This window comes from Octopus sinensis, linkage group LG6 (assembly GCF_006345805.1).
Source record: "Octopus sinensis linkage group LG6, ASM634580v1, whole genome shotgun sequence".
Classification (NCBI taxonomy): Eukaryota; Metazoa; Mollusca; class Cephalopoda; order Octopoda; family Octopodidae; genus Octopus; species Octopus sinensis.
In genome coordinates this window covers 9,955,956-9,970,955 of record NC_043002.1, presented here as the reverse complement: position 1 = coordinate 9,970,955, position 15,000 = coordinate 9,955,956, and the positions used below count along the sequence as shown (strand labels likewise).

The 15,000-nt window shown below is 41.0% G+C and overlaps 1 protein-coding gene across 1 annotated transcript in view; it reads left to right on the top strand.

Moving 5' to 3' along the window:
* LOC118763690 overlaps positions 1-15,000 on the top strand; it is a 20,699-nt gene that overhangs the window by 5,631 nt on the left and 68 nt on the right. Inside the window, exon 4 of the mRNA XM_036503472.1 lies at positions 5,177-5,308. Within this exon, the coding sequence (XP_036359365.1) occupies positions 5,177-5,308 (132 nt within the window). The remainder of the gene's footprint in view (positions 1-5,176; positions 5,309-15,000) is intronic.

Here is a 15,000-nt window from a genome sequence, read left to right as displayed (position 1 = left end):
CGGCGACTTCTCCCCGGGGCACTTGCCCAACACCTCGATTACTTCCTCGGCTGTGATTGGCCCTTCACAGCACTCAGCCTCTCGTGTCGAGAGGCGCGGGCCACCAGACAGGAAGTCCCTAAGGGCCTCACCATGATCCAGCGTCCCGCACCTCCCGAACAACTCGGCGAATTGCTTGTGAAGTGCCTCACACATCTCGTCCCGCTTCTTGATCGTGCATCCGTTTTCATCAACAAGAGACCCAATTGTGGCATCGTTTCCACGCTGTGTTTCTATCGTACCGGCCCATCCGGCAACATTAATTCCCTCACGGCCCAATGCTCGTACTTTAGCCCGAACTCTACATCCCTCATGTTTGGTTTTGAGGTGACGGTCTAATGCCGTTCTCGCCGCTAAAATGTGAGATGCAGAGCCCAACCTCAACGCCTCCTCTAAGTTCTTAACTAGTTGCCCTTCTATTCTAGCCCTATCTAGTCTTAGTTGTTTACTAAATCTAATGGACTCGAATCGAATGGCTCTTTTGAGGGCGAACCACCACCGGTTATTAACCACGGCTCCGGTTAACGCCCTCTGCACTAACACCTTAATCCGGCTACGGTATGCCTCGCGTGTCAAAATAGACTTGTTCAGCTTCCAGTAGCCGGTTCCTATCTTAAGTGTGCTATCTATGTCCAGTCTACACGTGACCATTCTATGGTCAGTATAGGGCACCTGGACGAGCTGTGGACAACTAAAACTAGACTTATTTCTAGTTCTTATCACTATCCTGTCTAGATAAGACTTGAACCTTCCGTCGCCACTCATCCAGGTCCACTCTGGGACGTTCGGATGGTCAAGTCTGTAACGATCTGCCAGCTGAAACCGCTTAAGCAGATCCACGAGACGTGAGTTCACTTTCCTATAGATCGAGCCAACGCTATCGATGTGTACGTCAACGATAGCATTAAAGTCCCCTAATATCACTAAAGTCTTCGACGTCACGAGAAAGCCCTCTAGGCGCCGATAAAAATCAGTTTGGAAACCTCTAGCACAAGGTGCATAGAGTCCGATCAACCTGAAGGCCTTACTGCTGTATGTCACATCAAGGACGACCAGCCCACCTTCTGGGTCTACATAGACTGTACTTGTCTGTAGAGCCAAGTCTTTACGGATCAGTACCACTACGCCCCCTCGCCCTCCGGTCTGGCCAGGAGACATGATTTTCTCGTAGCCATTCAGGAGAGGCGAGAAGGTTTGTAGGCTGTCTAGCTTGGTCTCTATAGCAACCATCACATGTATATCATGTGATCTGAGGTCGTCGAGGAAACAAGCCTGCTTCCACTTCGAACTCAGACCACGCACATTTAAACAACCAAGGTTAAGCGAAGCCATTACAAAAAGTAAAAGTTCTACTTACATTTCGTTGGAGAGGTGGGGGCCGACCTCACCACACGTTTGTGGGCCCCTTCTTTCTCCTCTTTCTTCAGATAGTCCGGCAAGTTCGCGATATGCCGGATGGCGTTTGGGTGCCTGTCTTTTATATTTGAACGTTGTTTCCGCAATCCACGCGTGTCTATTTCGATCTTTGTATTTGTTGTACAGTCTTGCTGACTGATGCTGAACCACAATATCGTTTATGTATTTGTCTTGTGTGTCGAATTCAATTAATATGAGTTCATTTCTTTTTTGTCTTCTTTTTCTGGGCCAGTTGAGCGGGATTTTTTTTTCCGTGTCTGTGGTGTGTCTTTGTTTTTATTATTTTTTGTAGGGGATGTGGACGGGGATGGTGCACGAATTCTTTTACGAACTGGTGTAAATCCCCCCTCTGATACCTCCATGGTATCGTCTGGGGTAGCAATAGTTTGTTCGGTAGGCGCCGCAGTTTTTAGGGGGGTGGGAGGTTTTAATAATGTAGGGGTTTGTGAGTGCGAGGGCTGGGTTTTTTCTTCAGTCTGTTTTGGGGTTGGCACCGTAACAGCAGGAGTGGGATTTTTTGTTTTTGTAGGGGTAGGTGAGTTTTGCAAGGGTAGGGACTTTTTTATTATCTGAGGGGCCTGGTGTCTGCGGTTTCTTTTGCTTGTCTGGACAGTCTACACGAATGTGGCCCTTTTTGCCGCAGGCGTAACAGGTGGGTTTTCGGCCTTCGACCTGTACCCTGAGGGCTACGTTCTCGCCCACGAGCACCCTCTCAGGAAGGAGCTGCAGGTCCTCCGCTGTTCCTTGAATTAATATATTAATGTTACGCCCGAGCCAAAATAGAGGGGCAGAGCATGTTACTTCTAGTATTTTAATTTTGTCCGCCCTTTTATATAACAAGGCGGCCACTACCTCTACCGGATCTACTTCCGGCGGGGCTTCTACAATTCTGACCCGGGACGTCCTGCGTCCCCTATAGCTTGGGAAAAGTACCACCTCCTTGGTTTTTAGGGGGTTCACAGAATGCCCGCGGGCCACTTCTTCCCCCGAGAAGCGGACATCCACAGTGCCATATGCCCGTCCCCTGGCGACGTACACGATGTCCTTCCAAATCGGGGACAGGCATTTCTCGATGGTGTTTTTTTTCAAAGTGTTTGAACCTTCTGCTTTGTGGACAGAAGGTTTTAAACACTACGGTCCGCTTCTCGGTCTCCACGATACTGGCGGAGGGTGATATTTTAACATCACCACCCTCCTCTTGCATTCTTTTAAATAGCTCGACGAGCTGATTGACATCGATGTCAATGTTCTCGGTAGCCACTGCGGCTACCGCAGAAAATTTTTTAACATTGCTCTCCTCAAGAGCACTACTTTCGTGAATAATTTCAACAGACATTATTCTGTTGAAATTAGACAACACAAAAATTACGAATATTGGTTTCCCACAAAACTGGGAAACCTATAGAAAGTTTTTCTTCCAAAGTAGTTCAAAAAAGCAGTTCAAAAATTCCAATTCCCACCCCCATTCGGGGGAGGGGCACGAAAATAGTCTGGCAGGACTATATATAGTCACGTAAATAAAAAGCCACAATGGCTAACAGTTCAACGGTAAGAAATTATCCAATTATTCCCCGGTAAAACCGGAGAACAAGACAGTTCAGCAACGTTTAAAGACAAATTTTTCAGTAGTAGAAATTCAACAATTAACAACACAGCAAAATTCTTACCGGGAAGAAAACGCGTCCAAACCGTAGTACGGTAAGCAAAGTCACTCTTCAGTCAGTGAGGTTAGCAAGCTACTTACCACACAGCCACTCCTGCGCCTATGTACATTTTTTTAAATATTTAAATTTAATATTACCATCACATGCCTCCAATTCCAACCGAACTTTGTGTACAAATGATCTTGCAACATTTAGAAAGAGGCTAATTTCTAAATCGCTGTGTTTTGCATGTATAGCGACTATCACAGCATGTCTTTGAATTTCTTGAGTTAGCATTATATCTTGAAAGGATTATCTGAAACCCAAAAATTTTTTAAATGATACGATAAATAATTAAAAGTGTAATGAACTAAGAGCGAAATGTTCTCAAATACCCCTCGCAAACAGGATACGCATATATATGTAAGTGCAAAATATAAAGTTATATCTTGAGTGACAACAACGCTCAAGATATACAGCAGACTGGAATAGTAGGCACAGGAGTGGCTGTGTGGTAAGTAGCTTGCTAACCAACCACATGGTTCCGAGTTCAGTCCCACTGCGTGGCATCTTGGGCAAGTGTCTTCTGCTATAGCCCCGGGCCGACCAATGCCTTGTGAGTGGATTTTGTAGACGGAAACTGAAAGAAGCCCGTCGTATATATGTATATATATATATAGGTGTGTGTGTGTTTGTGTGTCTGTGTTTGTCCCCCTAGCATTGCTTGACAACCGATGCTGGCGTGTTTACGTCCCCGTCACTTAGCGCTTCGGCAAAAAGAGACTGATAGAATAAGTACTGGGCTTACAAAAAGAATAAGTCCCGGGGTCGAGTTGCTCGACTAAAGCCGGTACTCCAGCATGGCCGCAGTCAAATGACTGAAACAAGTAAAAGAGTAAAAGAGAGTAAAGAGTAACAAATTTATACTAAATGTTTTAAGCGTAAATTCAAGGTCTTATATGAAACTGATATTTATATTACTAAATATTTAAATTTTTAAACGTCGGGCTTTCTATCTGTTCTGTAGATATAAATGAATATATGAATATATGTATGCGTTTGATCTTTCTGTGGATTTTGTAATGTTCCTTTAGTTGCTGCTCGCATTGCATCCCCTCGGATAAAAAAAAAGTATATATGTAAGTGTACATATATAAATATATTTATATATAAACTTTTTCTCTTTTACTTGCTTCAGTCATTTGACTGTGGCCATGCTGGAGCACCACCTTTAGTCGAGAAAATCGACCCCGGGACTTATTCTTTGTAAGCCTAGTACTTATTCTATCGGTCTCTTTTGCCGAACCGCTAAGTGACGGGGACGTAAACACGCCAGCATCGGTTGTCAAGCAATGCTAGGTGGACAAACACAGACACACACACATACATATATATATATATATACATATATACGACAGGCTTCTTTCAGTTTCTGTCTACCAAATCCACTCACATGGCATTGGTCGGCCCGGGGCTATAGCAGAAGACACTTGCCCAAGATGCCACGCAGTGGGACTGAACCCGGAACCATGTGGTTGGTTAGCAAGCTACTTACCACACAGCCACTCCTGCGCCTATATATATATATATATATATATATATATGTATGTATGTATGTATGTATGTATGTATGTATGTATGTATGTATGTATATAAATGTTTACACGTGTGTGTGTTGCGGAGGCACATCACCTAGTGTTTAGAGCAGCGGACTCGCGGCCGAAGGATCGCGGGTTTGAATCTCAGACCGGGCGATGTGTGTGTTTATGAGCGAAACACCTAAGCTCCACGCGGCTCCAGCAGAAGGTAATGGTGAACTTCTGCTGACTTCTTCGCCACAAATTTCTCTCACTCTTTCCTCCTGCATCTTGCAGCTCACCTGCGACGGACCGGCGTCCCGTCCAGGTGGGGAACCTATACGCCAAGGAAACCGGGAAACCAGTCCTTATGAGCCAGGCATGGCTCGAGAAGGAACAAACAAAACGTGTGTGTGTGTTAGCTTATATACATGTGCTTATTTTGCGATATGTTCAGGTATGAACATTTTGAATCGGTCTTTATTCTGATAATATTTACAGATTGCCTAGATCCAACAGGAAATTGTATGCCCAATGAAGAAAAGTGGCGTGGTACCATCGAAACTACGTGTGTAACATTTTACTGCGACATTATCAATGATAAGGCGCAACTAAGTATTGTGTTTGATCTAGGTATGTAAATTCTATTTTAATGTATATACAGCATTTGGCCGAGGTTTAAATTACACTTGCAGAAGCCTAGCACATAATTACTAACTCCATCCTACAGTATATATAAGTGTTTGTTTGTGTGTGTGTGGATCCAGTTAGCTCAAGACATCATCAGGAGGAACCACGTCCGGTTTCGGCCCCTACTCCACGGTAGAGGAGTAGGGGCCGAAACCGGACGTGGCTCCTCCTGATGATGTCTAGAGCTAACTGGATCCTATGAAGGAGCTGTTGTGGTAGCAGACCACGAAACACGGTTGTAACTCCTGTGTGTAAGTGTTTGTTTGTTTGTGTGTGTGTGTGTGTGTGTGTGTGTGTGTGTGCGTGTGTTTGTGTGGGCGTGTGTGTGTATGAATATTAGCTTTTATTTCAAGATTTCATGCCAATAAAGAAAGATCCTGTTTCTAACCTAGACTTGGGGTGTTTTTGTATGTACGTATGCATGCATTTATTCATGGAGATTTCAATGTTTTGTTTTATGTATGCATTCTCATGCATATATGTACATATCTAGATATGCTGGTATATACTGAAACAATAAGTTTCTGGAAGGATATACACATTTCCCAGTGATATTACAGAGACGGCTTGCAATTGTAGTCTTCGACTTGGTTTTCTCCCTTCTGGTATTTAGGCAGTGTGTTATATATCTCAGTGGCCCATAAATTACAGGTAAAAAAAAAAACTGAAATTGTAATCTACGTAGAGTAATTGTAAGTTTTTCAATAGTTCAGGGTAGGTATTTTCTTTTTCGCTGAGCTTAAGTTTCATGCTAACATCTGCTGGGCAGCTGATTTCCGCAACAGTACGACGTTTCTCTTCTTTATCCTATGTCATTACGTCATGTCTATTCAGCTTATATTTTGTAGACGTTCTCACTGGGACATTCCACAAGTATTCATTATTTTAATGAGTGTCTGAGGCTTCCGCCATACTGTGGGTTCATATTTCTATGGCTTCAAAATTCATCCTTGCGATAGATCTTATTATGTTGTGTCTTAGCCAAAGCATCATGTATCGTATATATATATTATATATATATATATATATATATAATATATATATATATATATATATACATACACACACACACATATATATATACATACATACACACACAAAAGCACCACACACACACACAAACATATATATATATATATATGTTAGAAGAAATGAGGTAATCAGAAGATCGGATGGTTTATATTTACAGATATTTATTTATATATTACATTCTTTACATATATATCATATCACTTAGATCATTAGCGCTTTCTCCCATTCTAGTGGGGTTTTCAAATCAAAATAAGTTCCTTTGTTGGGAATTTTAATCATTTTATAGAGTTTCGTAGTGGTGGGGAGGAATATAAGACATTGTTTTATTCTGGGAAGGTCCTATTGCTTTTCGCCAAATATACATACGCGCTATATATATTTCTTTCTTCACTTTTCTTATTACTGTTCTTATTTTATTATTGTAATTCATGTCCAATGTCTGGAAATCTTTCGTCACACATCTGTGGCCTTTTCAGCGACACTTTTCGTTTTGTTGTGTTTCCATGCACCGCTTTCTGCATTCTGGTCCTCTAAGACGTGCATCATTATGTGCTGATGCCTTTCTGTCCTTCATTGTGTCTCTGTGCCTGTGTGGATGTCTACGTGTATTCTTGTGTGTATGTCATACATTTTAGCAGTAGTGTTGCCCTCCCTTCATCCCTACCCACTGACCGCATCCTCTTGCTGCTGCTGTCCTCGTACCCGATAAAATACTGGTACAATTCCTGAATTCTGCTGTGTGTAAAATATATATATATATATATATAGGCGCAGGAGTGGCTGTGTGGTAAATAGCTTGCTAACCAACCACATGGTTCCGGGTTCAGTCCCACTGTGTGGCATCTTGGGCAAGTATCTTCTGCTATAGCCCCGGGCCGACCAATGCCTTGTGAGTGGATTTGGTAGACGGAAACTGAAAGAAGCCTGTCGTATATATGTTTGATTGATTCTAGTTTCAGCTTATGAGCTGTGGCCATGCTGGGCACCGCCATTTGGTGTTGCTACTTGGTTTCACTTCATGAAGGCTTCTAGCAACTGCTATTTGGGCATGAGAGAGTTCGATGCAGCTGCCCTCATCTGCCCCTCCTGCCGTGAAGTTGTTCATCTGGGACACCTGACGGAAGAGATCCAGCTTCATTTTAAAGACATCTGTATCCACCCCATGCAGGTCTCTCAGGTTCTTCGGGAGGATATTGAAGAGCTGTGGGCCTCGGAAGCCCAGGCTATCATAGAATCTTGTCCTACATCTTGATGGCAAGTTTGGAGTCCTAGGCACCACGCAGTGGCGCCAGTTCTGGCATTTGCGTAACTCTCGATGCCAAAGTTCAGGACACTTCCCTCCAGGATCTTCCAGATGTATATTATGGCATATCTTTCCCGCCTACGCTCCAGGGAATATAATTTTAATCTCTTGAGTCTTTCCCAGTAGCTTACATTCTGCATAGAGGCTATCTTCTTCGTGTAGCTACGTTGGATCGCCTCGAGCTCTGTGATCAACTTGACACTGGATGGTGACCATAACTGAGAGCAGTAGTCAAAGTGGCTTAGGACAAGTGTCCTCCAGAGGACCATCATGGTTTCTTGTTCTCTTGTTCTAAAGGTTCTGAGGATCCATCCGGCCAGTCGTCTACATTTCATTGCCAATTTAGCAACATGTACACGAAAGGTCGCGTCATCACTCATGTAAATACCTAGGTCACGCATTGATTGTGCCTCTGGGATTGCTATTCCTCCGGGTCCAGTGTATTCATTGGGTATTGTATTTAGTTTTGCATGCTGATAGTATAGAGCTTGAAACTTTTCAGCATTGAACTTGCTATTCTTTTCGGCCCACTTGTATATTTTGTCTAGCTCACATTGCAGGTGTTTAGTGTCCTCAGGGTTCTGTATTGCCTGTGAAACTTTTGTATCATCTGCATAACTTGTGATCGTGGCTCTCTGCGTGGCTGAGGGCATGTCTGAGAGGGCCATTATGAACAGTAGTGGTCCCAGAACAGTGCCCTGCGGAACACCGCTCACTATTTGCGTGTTAATGGAAGTGGCCCCATTGGCCACTACCACCTGACTTCTATCTTTCAGAAAGTCATGAAGCCATTCTCCCAGTTTTCCAACTATGTTGAGATCACGCAGTTTGTGACATATCATTCCATGATCGACTTTATCAAAGGCCTTGCAAAGTCGAGATATATCACTTCCACATTTGAGTGGTTGAGCAGCCGTTTCAGCACCCAGTCATAGTGTTGTAGGAGCTCAGTTAAACAGCTTCTCCCTGGTCGGAAACCATGTTGGGTGTCGGGCAGCAAGTCATTTTCTTCAAGGAAGGTGATCAGCTTCCTTCTGACTATTCGTTCCATGACCTTGCTGATGTGTGAGGTCAGAGAGATAGGTCTATAGTTCTTGGCTTCCGCTCTGCTACCTCCTTTATGAATGGGGCTATTTTACCTTCCTTCAGTTTTCTTGGAAGTTTGCCAGCTGCAAGGAAGCTCTGAAAGAGGAACTGCAGTGGTCTTGCTAGGACTCTCTTACATGCTTTTAGGAGGATTGCCGGGAATCCATCGGGGCCAGTAGCTGGAGTCTGTTTTCATTTCATCTATAGCCTTGATTACATCGTCTTCCTTTATATCGATGTAATCTATCGTCGCCGCCTCTGATTTTATATCTGCAGTGGTAAAAAAGTCAGTTGGATTGGTGATTTGGAGATGCCCAAGGGGTGGAGTGAAAACACTCTTGAATTGCTCATTCAGTATTCACTTACCCTCATTGGTTTTCCTGTAAGTGTGCCATCCTTTTCGAGGAGTGGCCCTATTCTACAGTGCACCGTAGCTGTTTCTTTTTGGCATACCTTGTAGAAAGCTCTGGGGTTAGATTTTATGTTGTCTATAGCCCAGGCTTCTTTGTCTGCTCTTCCTTTTCATGGGAGAGTTGCAGACATTTTTCGATTTCCAGCAGTTTTATTTTTAGGCGGGACTTTTCACTGCTTTCAATCTGTTTGTTTAGGCGATTTGAAAATTTTGTACGCCGTCTCATTAGAATTTTCCTCTCTCTGGGGTTTTTTCTTGTGTACAGTGGCCTTTCTCTCTGGGACACATTTGTAGCATATGGCTTGCATTACAGACATGAATTGTTGAAGTTTCACGTCGATGTCTGGCGAGGAGAGACATTTAGGCCAGTTTTGTTTGAGGATCTCTTTCTCAATTTGTTTCCAGTTTGCCTTATGGTAGTTCAAGCTGGAAAGATCTGGGGGTTTCTTGTAGGCTGCATGTCCGTGCTCTCTTTTGGCCCGTACATGGTCAGCTCTATCATGTTGTGATCCGAGAGTAGTGTCGGTGTCACTTTCACATTATGGATGAGATCCATGTCATTTGTGAAGCAGAGATCCAGTGTGTTACCTGCCCTAGTTGGTTGGAGTATTACCTGTTCCATGTACAGGGTGTTGATGAGGTTCAGGAGGGACCTCGCCTGTCCTCGTTCACATCTTGTCATTCCTGGAGAGAAAGGCCCTCGGGCCATCTGACATTTGGCAGATTGAAGTCTCCCATAAGAAGTACACTTATGTGTTGTTCTAATGTGGTTAGAACTTCTTCTATTTTTATAATGCAGTCTTCAAACTTGCCCACATGGCTTGGGGCATCTGGAGGGCGATATGTAGCACACACAACTACATCAAGTTGCCTAATATGTACAATTAGTGTGTCACACACCGAGTTTGAGTATGACAAAGGACCTGGGGTGTGAGGTCCTCACGATGTATATATATATATATGTGTGTGTGTGTGTGTGTGTGTGTGTGTTTGTCCCCCTAGCATTGCTTGACAACCGATGCTGGTGTGTTTACGTTCCCCGTCACTTAGCGGTTCGGCAAAAGAGACCGATAGAATAAGTACTGGGCTTACAAAGAATAAGTCCCGGGGTCGATTTGCTCGACTAAAAGGCGGTGCTCCAGAGTAAAAGAGAGTATATATAACTTATAAATAAAGGCAAACGAGAAAAATTTCTAATGCCAAATATGCCGAAATTAGACACATTGTCCATAACCATATAATTTATCACAATAAGCACGTTACTCGAAAAAGGTCGACAGAAATTTCTTAAAAATTCCGTTATTACCATATCGGACCGATTTCAGGGTTAGTTCATAAGAACCTTCCCTTTGTCAGTGCAGGTGTTTGTAAATTTAACCTTTAAAGGTATTTTTTAATATGCTGGCCATTGATAAAAAAATTTTTTATCCTACATTAGATGTGTATATATATATATATATTATATATATATTATATATATATATATATATATATATATATATTATATATATATATATATATATATATATAATATATATATTATATAGAGTCTGATATTTAAATCACCTGAAGAATGACTGTAACTCGAAATTTTAAGAATTGGACAGCCATGAAACGATCGTAGTGTTATATTAATTATCTTTTTTTTAATAATTTTGATATATATTTAAAATAATATAAATTAATTAATCGTATGCATTGGCTTAAGTTTTTCCTTGTATGATTTGCCTAATAGTGGTTTTATCTCTAATTTAATATAATATAATATTTTACTATAAAATTGGATTCAATCCTAAATCTGATCTTCTTTCCCTGTAAGTTTGGATTTATTCCCTAATATTTTATTTTATATATATATATATATATATTATGTGAAATAGAAAGATGAATAATCTTGTAGTAGATTAATCAAAAGTTTAATCAAAAGTTTAACCGATACCTTAGTAGCAAAAATCACAGCAGTAAACAGCACGGTTGGAGGTACAACCATCTGGCGTTGCAACCGTGCGTTGGTGCGGATAATTGAAATTAAAACATTATTGGTGAATTGAAGAAATGGAGCTGAACGCAGATTGAACAGAAATCGTTTTATTTCATTCTACACGTGTTTCGAAAGGCACAAATTACCAAAATCCGATTGAATAATGGACCATATTGTGTCTTTCTCTTCAGGAAGAAAAAAGAAATCCGTTGGAACACAAAAACAGAACAGAGGCGGAGCAAAAAACAAATCGAACTGTGCTCCTAAGAGCCCATGGCGAAACTGTTTATCAGTGTAGTGTTGAGAACCGGTGGCTGAAGAATTCAACGGGTCAGGCATCGGTCAATCATGTGGGTAAGGGTGTATAGATGTTCTTTGTGACCGAGAATAAAGTTCTGACTATTAAGGAATATTGGATGTTTTATAAGGGGCGAGAAAAATCTACTTAGAGACTTGTGTGTGTGTATACTGTTCTATATATGTGTGTGTTGGCGTAGGGGTAGAAAACATTTTTTGTGTACGTGTGTGCGTTTGATCGTTCGGCTGTCAGAATTTGTTTCAGAATTTGTTACCAAGGGCTATGGGTGCCGGTATTATTTATAAACGCTATTTAAAAGCCAGGTAAGTGTAACGCCGCCAATGGGGGCATCGAAAAGCCGACTGTAAGAGCCCGTTTACCATCCGGCCTCTGGCAAACAAAATATGGAAGAGTTCGGAGACACAAAGGTTGCACTGTCTTCTGCCCTATCAATGGGAGGGCCACCGACAAATTTGACCATTCCAGCCTATAGCTTAAGTTCGCATCCTTCAGTCGCCATATTAGCTTACTGAGTCCCGTGGTCTGGCGCTTGTTCACGTCCCGAAAACTTGCGTAATGGTTGGAGATACGCAAAGACAATCTTGAATGATGCCCCTACATAAGTGAAGGCATCTGAGTCCGTGTAAACCTTGCATTGGTAGACGGCGTTTTTTGATCTTGGAGTTCGCCGACGTGAATCTTAATCTGCTAGGATTAGTTTCTGAAATTAGAACTGCGTTCCTGTCACTATATTCGTTCCGAGACCTGCAGCCGCTTACTACTCTATTTTCCACTACGGTCACTATTAACTATAGGAATAACCCCTGATTCTCCACTATCTATCAGAGTGCTGTCATTGCTACTTGCGCCCGTGGTACTGCTATTGCGGGAAATGATGCTGGGGATGCTAATGGGGCTCTCTACCCTACTCCCATTATTACCGTCAACCACACACCGCCTATTTATAACTATACCCGTATGGGTACTCCCTGGCTGGAATAAACATAATTATATAATATTTTTTTTTTTTTTTTCTTTCTGCCACCCAACGGTTATCACGGCAGTAGCCACTGACAGCCGAACGATCAAACGCACACACGTACACAAAAAATGTTCTCTACCCCTACGCCAACACACATATATAGAACAGTATACACACACACACGTCTCTAAGTAGATTTTTTCTCGCCCCTTATAAAACATCCAATATTCCTTAAATAGTCAGAACTTTATTCTCGGTCACAAGAACATCTATACACCCTCACCCACATGATTGACCGATGCCTGACCCGTTGAATTCTTCACCACCGGTTCTCAACATACACTGATAAACAGTTTCGCCATGGGCTCTTAGGAGCACAGTTTCGATTTGTTTTTTGCTCCGCCTCTGTTCTGTTTTTGTGTTTCCAACGGATTTCCTTTTTTCTTCCTGAAGAGAAAGACACAATATGGTCCCATTATTCAATCGGATTTTGGTAATTTGTGCCTTTCGAAACACGTGTAGAATGAAATAAAACGATTTCTGTTCAATCTGCGTTCAGCTCCATTTCTTCAATTCACCAATAATGTTTATATATATATATAATATATATAGATATATATTATATATATATAATATATATATATATATATATATATATATATATAATTTGTCACATACCTGTAACAAATACAAGATATAGAGATAGATAAATAAATAAATAATAAATGTATGTATATAGAGGGCATTGATGCATGCAATATACAAAGTGAACCCATACACACACACACACACACACGATATTCTCTTCGACGGCGCAAACAATGGCAACAACACAATTACCAAAGACGCCAGCAGTGACGGTGTCAGCGATGGCAAGAACAACAACAACAACTACCACTACCACGATGACAACTTCGTGGACGAATACATACATTGAGGGATACATGAACTGTACCATTTTTTTCCGGGTCTCAGGACACCAGCAGCACAAAGGGCTGAGTTGGCAAGACTGAGGAGATGGTCTCACTGCTGCTATAAACTATGACACACATACTACAATATATATATATGGTAGTTGGCGATTTTTTCCCTCCGTCTTCCCTTCCTTGGATCTTTCCTTTTCCTATGTTTCTGACGAAGAGCTCCGCTCGAAACGTTACATCCTCTTTCTTTCTTTCCTTTCCTGAGCGTCCAATAACACTATACTTGTTCCACGTCCTCGCGTTGTTGTGTTTTCTCTTTGTGTTTTCATGTTTGGATTAACCATATATATATATATATATATATATATATATAAATAGTAATGCAATACGAGAGTAAATATCGGTGCTTCGTTGTGCCATTTATTTACTTTTATATATATCTTTCTGTTATATAAATTTTCATCTGTCCTGCCCGCCAAATTTGGTTCTGGCGTTCGCTGAATTTTTCCTCTAGAGAACTTTCTTTGTAGTTTGATCGTTGATGATCTATTTCTAGCATAGGGTCGACTACCTAGCAGTCTTGCCCTGCCAATATACACATATATTTGAATTTTCTCTGATTTCTCAGATTTTTTGTATGCTAGACTACTGGTTTTAAATTGATATTAATTTATCTCCCTCATTATTTAAATATATATATATATAATAATATATATATATATATATATATATATATATATATACTTCAAAGTAAGTACCATTACATTCAACAAATGTTTGCCGACGAGTTACAAGTTTGGTCATTCTGGAATATAAAATGTCTGGAGTTCTGGAACTGATGAACTCTTTGAACACACTCTCAGTGTCGGTTTTATGTTTAACTCCTTCTCAAGCAGGAAACTATCAAGGTGCTTGAAAAGTGGTAGACGGTAGGAGAAATAGCAATGTTTCTGCAGTAATGCTTTTTTCCGGATTTTAAGAAGTTATAGTGGATGAATTCAGCAGTACACCACCAAACAGTCACCATACCCTTCTTATTCGGGTTTAGAGAATGTTTTCGGTGCTTCATTTTGGTCCAACCGCTGCGAAGAATTTCTTACATTATTATTGTACAGAATCCACTTTTCATCGCAAGTTACAATACGGTCGAAAAATGGATCGGTCGGGTTTGTAGATCCAATTTTTAGGCAGAATTGTATACATATAAGATTCCAATACCTTATGGGTAATATCCAATAGTATTTAAAATTAGTCATTCCAAGTGTAGAGCTTATACACAGTGTTATTGAAGCAATGGTTTTATTTAAAAATGACCTAAAAATAGGGTGTGTACTAGTAGGGTCAAATCGAAAACAGGAAATGAAGAATAAAGAAAAAGAAAAAGGAGAGTAAAAAGAGAAAAAGAGAGAAAAAGAAGAAAGTAAAGAAGAAAATAATACAATAATAAAATAGTTTTATTATTTTCTTCTTATGTCAGAACATAAGGACCTCAAAGATTACACCAGACTGCGCCTTGTATTCCTTTCTTACCATATTAAAATTTCGAAACCCTTTAGACTATCTCTACAAAAAAGATTTTAATGTAAATTACATTTTGAACTTTTGCTTTATTTTACAG